The 12,249-nt window shown below is 35.3% G+C and overlaps 1 protein-coding gene across 4 annotated transcripts in view; it reads left to right on the plus strand.

The window, feature by feature from the left end:
- The window catches only part of SUPT3H (SPT3 homolog, SAGA and STAGA complex component), a 530,133-nt gene that overhangs the window by 381,792 nt on the left and 136,092 nt on the right, over positions 1–12,249 (plus strand). For all 4 annotated transcript variants that reach the window (XM_027057634.2, XM_053222732.1, XM_053222733.1 and 1 more), the window contains one exon: positions 3,309–3,448. In XM_027057634.2, the coding sequence (XP_026913435.1) occupies positions 3,309–3,448 (140 nt within the window). The remainder of the gene's footprint in view (positions 1–3,308; positions 3,449–12,249) is intronic.

Consider the following 12,249-nt stretch of genomic DNA (forward strand, 5'->3'; position numbering starts at 1 on the left):
TAATGTCAAGTCCATAGCACATAGATAGGTAATATATTTGACGGTAACAACATAAGTGAGGTGGGGGGTACCAAGGTTGTATTGGAGTAAGGAGTGACACAAGATGGCTGCTCAAATTGTAGAAAGAAATGAAAAGAAGCAGAAATGGTAAATACAATGGCGTATATAACCAAATCTATAAATATCTGCTTTCTGTCCTATAAAAACACAAACTACTGAAACTGAGTCAAATAGAAAATCTGAGTAGACCTATGACAAGTAAATTCTTTGAATTAGTAATTTTAAGTTTCCCAAGGAAAAACCCAGACCTCAATGACTTCATGATGAATTTTACCAAATGTTTAAAGAGCAATTAACACCAATCCTTTCCCAGTGCATTCTTCAGGGCCATTATTACTCGGATATGAAAACCAGACAAAGATATCACAAGAAAAGAAAACTAAAAACTAATACATTGTTTTTCTGTATTCCTTATGCTATACTTTCCATTTCTATGACTTACTTACTTTGTTGTTTTTTTTTAATTTTTTTTTACATTTATTTATTTTTTGAGAGACATAGAGAGACAGAGCACAAGTTGGGGAGGGACAGAGAGAGAAGGAGACACAGAACAGAAGCAGGCTCCAAGTTCCGAGCTGTCAGCACAGAGCCTGACGCGGGGCTCGAACTCACAAACCGTGAGATCATGACCTGAGCTGAAGTTGGACGTTTAACCAACTGAGCCACCCAGGCGCCCCATATGACTTATTTATTTTGTAACTGGAAGCTTATACTTCTTAGTCCCCTTTATGAATTTACCCATTTCTTCACTCCACCTCCCCTTTGGCAAGCACCTGTCTATTCTTTGTATTTAAGAGTCTGGCTTTTTTGTCTGTCTTTTTTTGTTTCTTAAATTCTACATATGAGTGAAATCATACGATACTTGTCTTTCTCTTTCTAAAGCACTTCACTTAGCATTATACCCTGCATACATTTTGTTGTAAATCTCGTTTTTTCTGTGTATGGCTGATTAGTACTCCATTGTGTGTACACACACACACACATACACACACCCCAGATGTTTGTTATCCATTCACCAATTGATGCACACTTAGGTTGATTCTGTAGTTTGACTATTGTAAATAATGCTGCAATAAACATATGTGTGCATTTATCTTTTTGAATTAGTGTTTTTATTTTCTTTGGGTAAATGCTCAGTAGTAGAGTTACTGGATCATATGGTAATTCTACTGTCCGTTTTTTGAGGAAACTCCATACCATTTTCCACAGTGGCTGCACCAATTTACATTTCCACCAACGGTTCACAGGGTTGGTTTTTTTTCCCTCCATGTCTTCACCAACACTCAGTATTTCTTGCCTTTTTTAGTCTAGCCATTCTCACAGGTGTAAGGTGATACCTCATTGTAGATTTGATTTGCATTTTCCTGATCAGGATTAGTGATGTTGAGCATCTTTTCATGTGTCTGTTGGCCATCTGTACATCTTCTTTGAAAAATATTCAGGTCCTCTGCCCATTTTTAATCAGGTTATTTGGGGGTTTTTAATTATTGAATTCTGTAAGTTCTATGTATATTTTGGATATTAACCCCTTATCAGATACATCATTTACAAATATCTTCTCCCATCCAGTAGGTTGCCTTTTTGTCTACTTAATGTCTTTTTTAATATAGATTGTGAAAATCCCTAACAGAATACTTAGGAAACCAAATCCAGCAACATCCAAAAAGGATTATACACCATGACCAAATGGAGTTTATCCCAGGAATGGAAGATTGGTTTAAATATAGAAAAAAACTTGTGTAAAAAATCATAATGATAGAATGAAGGTTATAAACCACATGATCATTCAATAAATGTAGAAAAATCATTTGAAAAAAAATCCAAGGTCTTTCATTAGAAGAACACTCAAAAAAACTGAGGATGGAACTTTCTCAACTTGATAAAGGTCATTGCTATGAATGGAATATTTGTGTCCCCCCAGAATTCCTATGTTGCCTCCTAATCCCCAGTGTGATGGTATTTTGAGGTAGAGCCTTTGGAAAACAATTAAGTCATGAGGGAGGGGCCTTCATGAATGGGAATAGTGCCCTTCCAAGAAGAGATATAAGAGAGCTTGCTTCTGCTCTCTGTCCTCCGCCATGTGAGAATAGGAGAAGACAGTCCGTCTGCAAACCAGGAAGCAGGTTTTCATCAGATACCAAGTCTGCCAGCACCTGATCTTAGACTTTCTAACCTCTAGAACTATGAGATATAACTATGGGTTTTTTAAGCCATCCAGTCTACAATATATTTATATATTTATTGTAGTCTGTGCTATAAACTGACCAAGACAGCTATCTATGGAAAACCCACAGCTAGCATCCTATTTAATGGTGAAGGATTGGATACTTTCACCCAGAGATGCATAGGCTGGTATCTGTGCATGTAATTTATCACTTTAAAAAGTAATCTAGTTCTCTGTCACTAATTCACACTGATATTTATACATTAAACTGTACTGCCTATTGCATTATTCCCTCTTGACCTTTTGCAATAACTTTTTTAAAGTTAGGTTTTGCTTTTAAATAAATATGATAGTTTTTATCTCTTAAGAGGAAAAGAGTAAGGCCTTGTCCCTTTAGGCCTCAAATGTATTGCCACAGTAACATGTGTAACATTCTCTCCTTTTAATTTCACATTTATTTTCATAAATAAAATAATTTAATTTCACATTAATTTCGTATTTATTTTCTGCATTAGGCTTGGTATATCAGGATTCTTTTTCTAAATCTGAAAGGGCTTCCTTTTTTTTTGGTAAGGAATTTTGATCAGTCCATTCACACTACGTTAATTGATAATTTGGTATTTTGTTCCCTCAATCTTATTTATGGCATAAATAAATGATTTAATTCTGTGTGGCTTATGCTTTTGTTTTGGATGCAAAGATTCTCCCTTCTTTTTTTTTTTAAGTTCATTTATTTTTGAGAGAAGGAGAGAGAGAGAGAGCACACCCACTGGAGCAGGGGAGGGGCAGAGAGAGAAAGAGAAAGAGAGAGAGAGGGAGAATCCCAAGCAGGCTCTGCGCTGACAGCACAGAGCCTGACACAGAGCTAGATCTCATGAACCGTGAGATCATGACCTGAGTCAAAATCAAGAGTCAGACACTTGACCAGATGAGCCACTCAGGTGCCCAAAGATTCTCCATTTAAAGATTATTTCAAGAGAATTCCAATTCTGAATTTCACATGCAGTATTCAATACATGTAGTGATTGGTGTTGATGTAAACCTATTAAGCACATTTTTTTCCTTCTTTTTTATGTTCATGAAGACAAACTGAGTGGCAGCAATAATGCAAACAAAAGACAAAAAATTGCCCAAGACTTTCTCAACTCTATTGACCAAACAGGAGAACTCTTGGCAATGTTTGAAGATGATGAAGTTGATGAAGTTAAACAAGAAAGAATGGAGGTATAGTATATTCTTCCCTTTTTACAATAATAGAATAGCCATTGCAGTGCTTATGCTATTTGGTTCTATTCTTGTGTTCTTTGATTGATGTCTGAATTGCCCAGAACAGTAGTTGCATGTCTGAAGGCAGCATTGTACAGCCTTCAGACATGACTTTGGGAGACAACTTCAGTGCTCTGTTTCTCTGTTTCCTCCTTTGAATAGGAGTTGATTTCCCTCAACTTCCTTCCAGGTCTTACTTTTCCTGTTACCATTTTATCTGAAACTTATTTTTTGTCCCAAGTCATCCAGTTCTCTTTGTGGGCAAAGGTAATTTCTCCCACTTTTGTGTTGGCATGTAGCTGAAGAACTGTTTTTCAGGACATATCTGCAGGCTATGAGTGCACTCATTAGCTGAGGTAATATTCAGGGCAGTTACATGCTTTACATCACTGTAACATGTGTTTGGATTCCCTGAATATGTTTTCACAATAAATATGAAAATTGTTTGCCTTCTATTTGTCTGAGCTATCTATTCATAAAATTACTGTTTCCTTAAATACTTACTTGAAAATAAAAATGACTGATTTCATTTGAGTGCCTTCCAAAATACAAAGCATTCTTCTTCTTCTTCTTCTTATTAGACTTTTACCTGTTAAAAAAAAAAATCTCCATTTTCCCCTTCTCTTTAAATGGGACAAGAGAGGTAATTCCAGAACTCCAAAAGATCGTGCTAAGTACCTACTTTATCATAATCTCTAGGCATGCTAAAAATATAATTATTTCATGTCAAATTTTGGAGGAAGTCCAATAGACATACGTGCTTTGTAAACTTTAACAGCCTTCTTTAAAGAATTAGTATGCTTAGATCACGAACTGTGATCTAAAGGCAATGTTCTTTTTAGGTATCAATTACCTTAGAAATGTGTGGTTATCTTGGTTTGGGGCAACTGCAAATGATTTTAGTTCAACTTTGCCGTGGGCCAAAATCATGCTAACTTGTCCAAAGCAGATGATAAACATATATTTCTGATGTCATTATGGCCCAAAAAGGATATGATTGTTTAGTAGCATGGTTTCACTTATGATGCATTACACAGAGAGCAAATGTTGTTTATGCTTGTCTAAAAAACATTTTTATATTACTCTAATGGGCATTAAGAAAGATTCATTAAGGAAAGACTCTACATAAAACATTAATAAAATAGAACACTTAGCTTTTCAGTTTTGATGGGAAAATCTCTGTCAACCAAGCCTACTGCCTGGAAGGACATTCCACAATCAAGGAGAAGAGAAGAAATGGAGCATGTTGTAACACTAAGCTCATAATAGCAGGCTACTGTAGGCCTGGAAAAATGATGAGTCAGTAAGGTATAAGTTAAAGTCAATAAAATATCTGGAAAGGCGGGGGAGGAAAAGCTTGGGAACTTACGCAGTTTCTCTTCCTCTTCCCTGCACTTATATATGAGGTAGTGGTAACCAGGATTATAAAATATCGATAGTTGGTAAAAATAGTTACAGTGACGTGTTAAAAGTCAGATTGGCAGTTTCTTTAAGCTTTATATCGTACCTAAAATCTTTTGTAACCAACATAATGGAGAGCAATTTTGAGATTCTACTCATCCAAGTAGCAGAGTTTAACTGACTAAAAAATGCTGAACTTAGAGACGTAAGTGTAGACAGTAGAAAGCGGAACCGTGAAGAGCATAGGCCTCGCCTGCTTCTAATTTGACAGGTTATAGTTTCAAGCGCAAACCGCAAGTGCGGCAGTCCATATGAAACCACTTTGGGCTCACAAGACTGCGATCTCTGCTTTTCAAGTGCAGTGGAGTAATCAGTCCTGGCATCGCTCAGTGATTTCATTTTTCTCTAAGCATCACTTACTGTTGCAGAAACTTTGTTTGCTACCTTCTTCCCAAGAACGTATGAAAATGGTATAGACCTACCAACAAAGCTTATTATTGTTTTGCTTTCTTTCCCTTTTTTTTCATTTAAATGTAATTGAGAAGAGAAAAAAAATTTTTAGAGGCATAAAAACTCATTTGGGATCCTAGCTTTTTCTCAAAACATCGAGCAAGAGTACCAAAACCCGAGTTGTTTCCTGTTGTGTTAGGTGACTTTATGTGTGCCTGGCTTTGTGTTTCACTCCTAATGCACCTCATCAGTATGAAATATTATATGACTTGAAATAAAAAGTCTGAATTTTTACTTCCATTTCTACTTGCTAGTCCTTCATCATGAGAGTTCGCTAACTCTTACCCTTATAGTTTCCCTCCAGCACCACATTTTTAACACTTGGGTAGATGTATAGTAGAGACCTATGATCCATTATCTTAAGATCCTTCCAAATTATCAAATAAAAATTAAGTAATGTTCAGAATTGCTTTTGAGAGACTAGGAAAGAGAATCAGGGATTTGGTAAGCATAATAATGCATATAAATGTTGACCCTCCTCTCACCTCCACTTAACCCCCACCACAGAATAACAGGAGGTGTGTTTTACTGTTTCTTACATTCTGATCAACTAAATATGGCTGTGTCAACCAAAGGCCAAGAGGGTATCACAAAACGCTGCAAAGAGCTTTGGGTATTCTTAACAGAGTGACTGTAGTCACTCACAGAAGAGCCTTGCCTAAGACCCAACTACTCTACCGTGAAGGCACCTGAGAAGCTCAAGTTTAGCATCAGTCGAGTGAAATATCTGGTCTAATAAACTACTGCGTTTGTGAAGGGGATGTAAATAATGAGTACTTAACGAATTTGGTGAACTCTACCTTCTGACTAATCCTTAAATTGGTAAAAGTAAACAAGAAAGTAAAGATTAGGCCATCAGAGAGAACAACCTTTAAATAAATTAGGGTCCTGAAGCCCCAGAGGCCTGACACTGGAACCCAGAAAGAAAACACAATGGGATACATAAAATTTAAGGTCCATAAAAATGTTTTTAATTGGCTTAAGATTGAATAACATTCCAGGTGGCCATCTGAATTTAACCTAAAGTGACTGACCAGAGATTGTAAAACACAAAGTTTCTCATAAAATCTGAATGATCAGAGAAGTCAGGTTCACCATTCAGTTACGCCCCGAGTAATGTGAAGTTATGATCTCTGGGGAGGTTGAGTCCCAGAATTACCATTTGTCGAACTGAGTATACTGGAAAACTCACTGAAGAAGCCAGAGAGGTGGATTGCTGTAGATGTTCTCCATCTTCTGGTTTTGAAATCTGTTCTATTTCCCTTTTCTATTTTTCTACTATTATTATTTTTTAATTATAATGGAAAGTAAAGTACAATGCCTTTAAGATAAGACAGTTCAAAAATACCTTAGTTAAGATTTATCATAAAAGAAGAAAGGCTAATAACTCTAGTGAGATGATGGTGTACAAATACGAAAAAAAGTTTTTAAGTTGAGTTTAAAAACGAAACCCAGAAAAAAGTTGAAATGTATGTGAGATTAAGAAATATAGAATTTATATGCTGGAAAGATAGTCTGTACACATACATACATGATATATACAGATACGCATCTACATTTACATACATACTATTATGCCTGTGTGTATTCTGTAAGAATAGGTATATAATTTTAGTAGATTTTTTTAATGTAAAAGTAAAAGAACAATCAGAGGTGTATCAGACAAACGCAAATGCTAGTGGTAGCAATATTAGTTCAGAGAAAAGCGGATTCAAGGGAAAAAGTTTTCAAATGGAGCGATGTCAGTAATTTTATGTTACCAAATGATGCTGCCTGTGGTGAAGATAGTAAATACAAAATGTTAATCATCAAATTCCAGAGAATTGAAATATACAAAGCAAAAGATTCCAGTAATGTGGGGAGAAGTTAGAGAAAATGCATTTGTTGAGTCTGGAACACACTATTCTCAGTACTTAACAGATTGACTTGGGGGAAATTTTTTAATCATAAACATTTAAGTTTAATAGATGGATATAAAACATTTTATAAATGAGCAGCAGTTTTAAAATCTTACCCAGGTAACCCCAAGGATTCCATGGTGCTCTTTAGGGGAGGTGAGGAGAAGTTTGGTGGGGCTCTATCCTCCCACCTCCCCCTACACACTTTCCTCCATCAGGAGAACTTTGAGGTTACATCATGGATCTATATATCACTGGTAAAGAAGGGGCTTCGTTATTTTTTAATTGAAAGTCAATACAAATGATCACTATTCAGCTTCTCATGAGGAGTGTTTCTCTCATACCCAGATAGATATACACTCAGTTAACAGATTTCAACAATATACAAATTTATAGAGCACATTACCTTACCAGAGCAGAAAAAGTAAACCTGAGAGTAATAACAGAAGTTAAACAAACAATTAACAATTAGTTAAAACAATTAAACAATTAGTTAATCTAATTGATTAAAAATTTGAAAAGAAAAAAAGCTAATAGAAGCAACTAATGGACCCACAACAAATTAAAATGTATTACCATCGACTGTTTGGATAATGACAGCAATGAGAATAGTCCCTGTAAAATTTACAAAATTTGGACAACACTTTAAAATAGAGGCAACTTTTTACATTGTAAGCCTTTATTAAATTGGAAAAAAGCAAAAGAAACTAAAGATTCACCTAAAATTAGAAATTTTATGTCAAAAAGAGAAAACAGGAAAAATGAAAATAAAAAATAAATGCATAAAGTTAGAAAACAGTAATTAAGGGGTGTCTGGGTGGCTCAGTCGGTTAAGTGTCCAACTCCGGCTCAGGTCATGATCTCATGGGTTGTGAGTTTGCGACCTACCTCGGGCTCTCTGCTGACAGCTAAGAGCCTGGAGCCTGCTTCAGATTCTGTGTCTCCTCTCTGCCCTTCCCCTGCTCATTCTCATTCTCATTCTCTCTCTCTCTCTCTCTCTCTCTCTCTCTCTCTCTCTCTTCTTTCTCTTCTTTCTCTTCTCTCTCTCTCTCTCTCTCAAAAATAAACATTAAAAAAATTAAATAAAAAAGAAAACATATAATTGAATATACCAATTTAAGGAACTCTTTGCAAAAATAGTAACAAATGGTGGAATGAATCTATGGCAAGTCTAAATAAGAAAAATGGAAAGAAAAGACAGCTAACAAAAATCAGCAAGGAGTAGGGATCTAGCCGTAGACTGGAGAAATCGAATTCACATATAATTCTGTACTAACATTTGGAATGAATATCTTCTTAGGAAAATGTAAATGATTAGTTTTACTCAACAGGTAGTAGAAAACTTGGATAGACCAGTAACCTTGGAAGAAATGCTAAATGTTTGGGAAAGAATTATGTCCTCAGCGGATTCTGAATCCAAAATGATTTATGGAAGAGCTCTTTTAAACATTCATAAAATAACTCATTGTCGTGCTATATAAACTATCTCAGAGTAAAAAAAAATAAGGAAACCTTATTAAACTTTACAGAGTATCATAATATAATCTCATTTATGAATATGGATGCAGGAATCTTAAAATATTAGCAATTTTAATTTGGCAGCATAATATAATAAGGAATGTACCATGACCAAATAGGATTTTTTTCATGAGTTCAAGCAAGCTTGAGTATTAGAAAATACATTAGTGTTAAATACCCAAGAACTAGGTCAGAGGAGAATAACCATATGGTTATTTTAGGAGATGATAAAACAAAATTCGCTTCCTATTCTTTTTAGAAATTCTCAATGAACTGGAAATAGAAAAGTTACCTTCATATCATGATAAAGAATATCTTACTCCAGTGAACAGCCATCATTATAGTTTGAAAAATATTAACAGAGTTCCGTTAAATTCTAGAATGCCCATGTTATCAGTTTTATTTGCCAGAGTTCCAGGAGCATTAGCCAGTGCAATAAAAGACCTAGCTATTGGTAGGAGACAAAAATTATCATTATGTACAGATAATATAATTTTTATTAGGTAATCCTTGAGGATCAATCTAAAAGACTATTGGAACCAATTAAAGTCTTCACCAAATCATATAGATACTTTAAAAACCAGTAGCTTCCCCCATATTTCATAAGAGTTAATAAAAATTAGAAGACCATCTCAGTTAAAATAATACAAGGAAGAACTTTATTTGGAGGCAACTTCATATTAACAAGAAATGTAAGAGAAATATGAAAGTAATATTTAATAATGTACTAAGATAGAAGAGTGTAAGTCAAGAAATATAATGTTCCTGGATACAAAGACAGGATATTATAAACCTATCAGTTGTTCCTAAATTAATTTATTAGCTTGATGAATTTTTACAAAAATCTCAGCAAATTTTTTAAACTATCCAGTGATATTAGAGGTTATTTTAAGTAATAAGACAGATGAGAATAGCAAAGAAATTTTCATTAAAGAAGAATAGAGAGCAGAGTTCAATTTATCCTACCAGATACATTTCATAAAACTGTTGCCATCAAAATAGTGTGGTACTGGTGTAAAACCCAATAAGCATACCAATGAAGAGAATTCTATCCATGAAATAAGTAAGTGTAGAGAAGACTTTAGTCACGATAAAGGTAGCTTTAGAAATCAGTGGGAGAAAGGTGCCAAACAGTTGGATAATATTTGGAAAAGAAAAAACACATCTAGTTCCTAACCTTAGACTGGCCTCAGAATAAATTCAGGTGGATTCAAGAACTGGGTATGAAAAGTAAAGCTGTTTTTAAAAAACAGAAATAGGGGCTCCTGGGTGGCTCAGTCAGTTGAGCGTCTGACTTCAGCTCAGGTCATGATCTCACAGCTCGTGAGTTCGAGCCCCGCGTCGGGCTCTGTGCTGACAGCTTGGAACCTGAAGCCTGCTTCGGATTTTGTTTCCCTCTCTCTCTGCCCTTAACCCACTCTCATTCTGTCTCTCTCTCTCTCAAAAATAAATAAACATTAAAAAAATTAAAAAAAAAAAAACAAATAGGTAAATATCAATTTGGGAATGTGGAAGGACTCTCTAGGCTTTTGTTTTCTAAACAAGCTTTTCAAGAACTACTCCAGATGTTAACAGGTGCACTGTTGGAGGTGGGGATGGAAAAGTGGTCCATTTTCAAATAAGTTTGTGAAATCCTAAATTAAGAAATTTAAGAGGTTGCTTTTAAAACCTTTAGGAGACTTTTGTATACAAACATGTATTGTGAGTTTTTCAGTAGTGAAAATTGAACCTATTAAAGTCTTCTGAAAGGAAAGCCCACTTTGGAGACAAAAAAAGCACAAAGGAAATGACTTAAATTTAACTTGTCTGTGTCAGAAAAAGAAAGACAAAATTGAAAGGCAAACTACTGTAATAATGTGATAAAATATTAATATCACTTATTTATATAGATCTTTCAGTCCATAAGAAAGCATTCCAGTAGAAAAAATGGCAAAGGATAATAATAGACAAATCACAGAGAGGAATACAAATAACAAACATGCAAAATACCTGCTTACTTGTAATGAGCCAGCGCCATTTTTGCTTATAAAATGGTGAAGACTAAGGTATCATTGGGTACAGATTAACTGTTGGTGGAAGTGAAGTTTGATAGAAACCAGAAACTATTTAAAAATACCAATTGGAAAGAATTCATATACTTCAGCCCAGTAAACACATATTTGGTAGTTGCTGTTTAAAATATAATCAGACATTTTGAACATATGCACATTCTTATGCACAAGGCTGTTCATCACAATGTCATTTATAATAGTGGTAATGGAAATGGGAAGGAGAACCCTATTTACCCAATGGTCAGCGAGTGTGTATATTTCCTCACACCTAGAAATTAAGACTGGAAGGATATATACCAACGTGCTAACAGTGGCTGTCATCATCAAGCATTGAGATTATAAGTAAGTTGATTATATAAGTTTATGCTATTTTGATTTTACATACTTATCACTTGTGTTCCTCTTAATCCTCAACTGATGTCCTTTACTCTACAGTTTACCTTTTCATTTTTTTTTCCCATCAGAAGAATTTAGTTTATACGTGGTGCTGCAGGATAGGCTTTGTGAGCAAATGAAGTAGCCTCGTATTATATAATTGAGGAATAGGAACGTATACCATACACAGTGTGACACAGACTATATTCAGAGCTGTAATAATGATCTAAGAAGTTTAAAATAGTTAACGTTTTTCATGATTGCAATGAACAAAAAGCCCATTTCAAATTGAAATAAACAATTATTAAACAATTAGGGAAGTGGTTCAGGTAAACAACCACAGGTAGATTTGGCCTCAAGCAAGGTTTGATATGGAGGTTCACAATATGTCACTGGATTTGTAGCTCCATTTTCCATGGCCCCAGGCCATGATAGGATGCCTCTGTCCAAGACTGACCCTGAAAATGCTTACGTCACAAGATCTTCTGAAACCCCTACCACCCACAGTAGCTAGTACGATGACCTACTCTGATTGGCTTAGCCTAAGTCATAAGCTCCATCCCTAAAGCTGAAGGTGCATCCAGCCCCTCACAAAGGCATGGATTGCTGGAGCTATAGGAAGAGGGAATGAGTGCTGGAAAGGTAACTTCAAAGGTCTATAAGGGTAGAGGATCTGTACATTATTACAGTAAGAATTGACCAAGTGATGTATTACAACCTTGACTCTGCCTGGATCTGTAGGAAGTTTTCCTTGAGAGATAGCATGGAGAATGAGTAGAAGTCATTTTCTTTGGATCTCATCCATCCTTCCTTCCACTCTTTAACTCATTCAGCATTTATTCATTGAGGCTCTTTTGTAAGTCACTATCCTACCCTCTGAGGTCGTGACTGCACAAAAGACAAAATATAGTTTCTGTATTCACAGTACTGTAGTTAATAACTGGCAAATAAGATTTGTACCCTCTTAAGGGGAATACAGGCTCAATAAATGGTTCTTAATTCTGTT

This window comes from Acinonyx jubatus, chromosome B2 (genome assembly GCF_027475565.1).
Source record: "Acinonyx jubatus isolate Ajub_Pintada_27869175 chromosome B2, VMU_Ajub_asm_v1.0, whole genome shotgun sequence".
NCBI lineage: Eukaryota > Metazoa > Chordata > Mammalia > Carnivora > Felidae > Acinonyx > Acinonyx jubatus.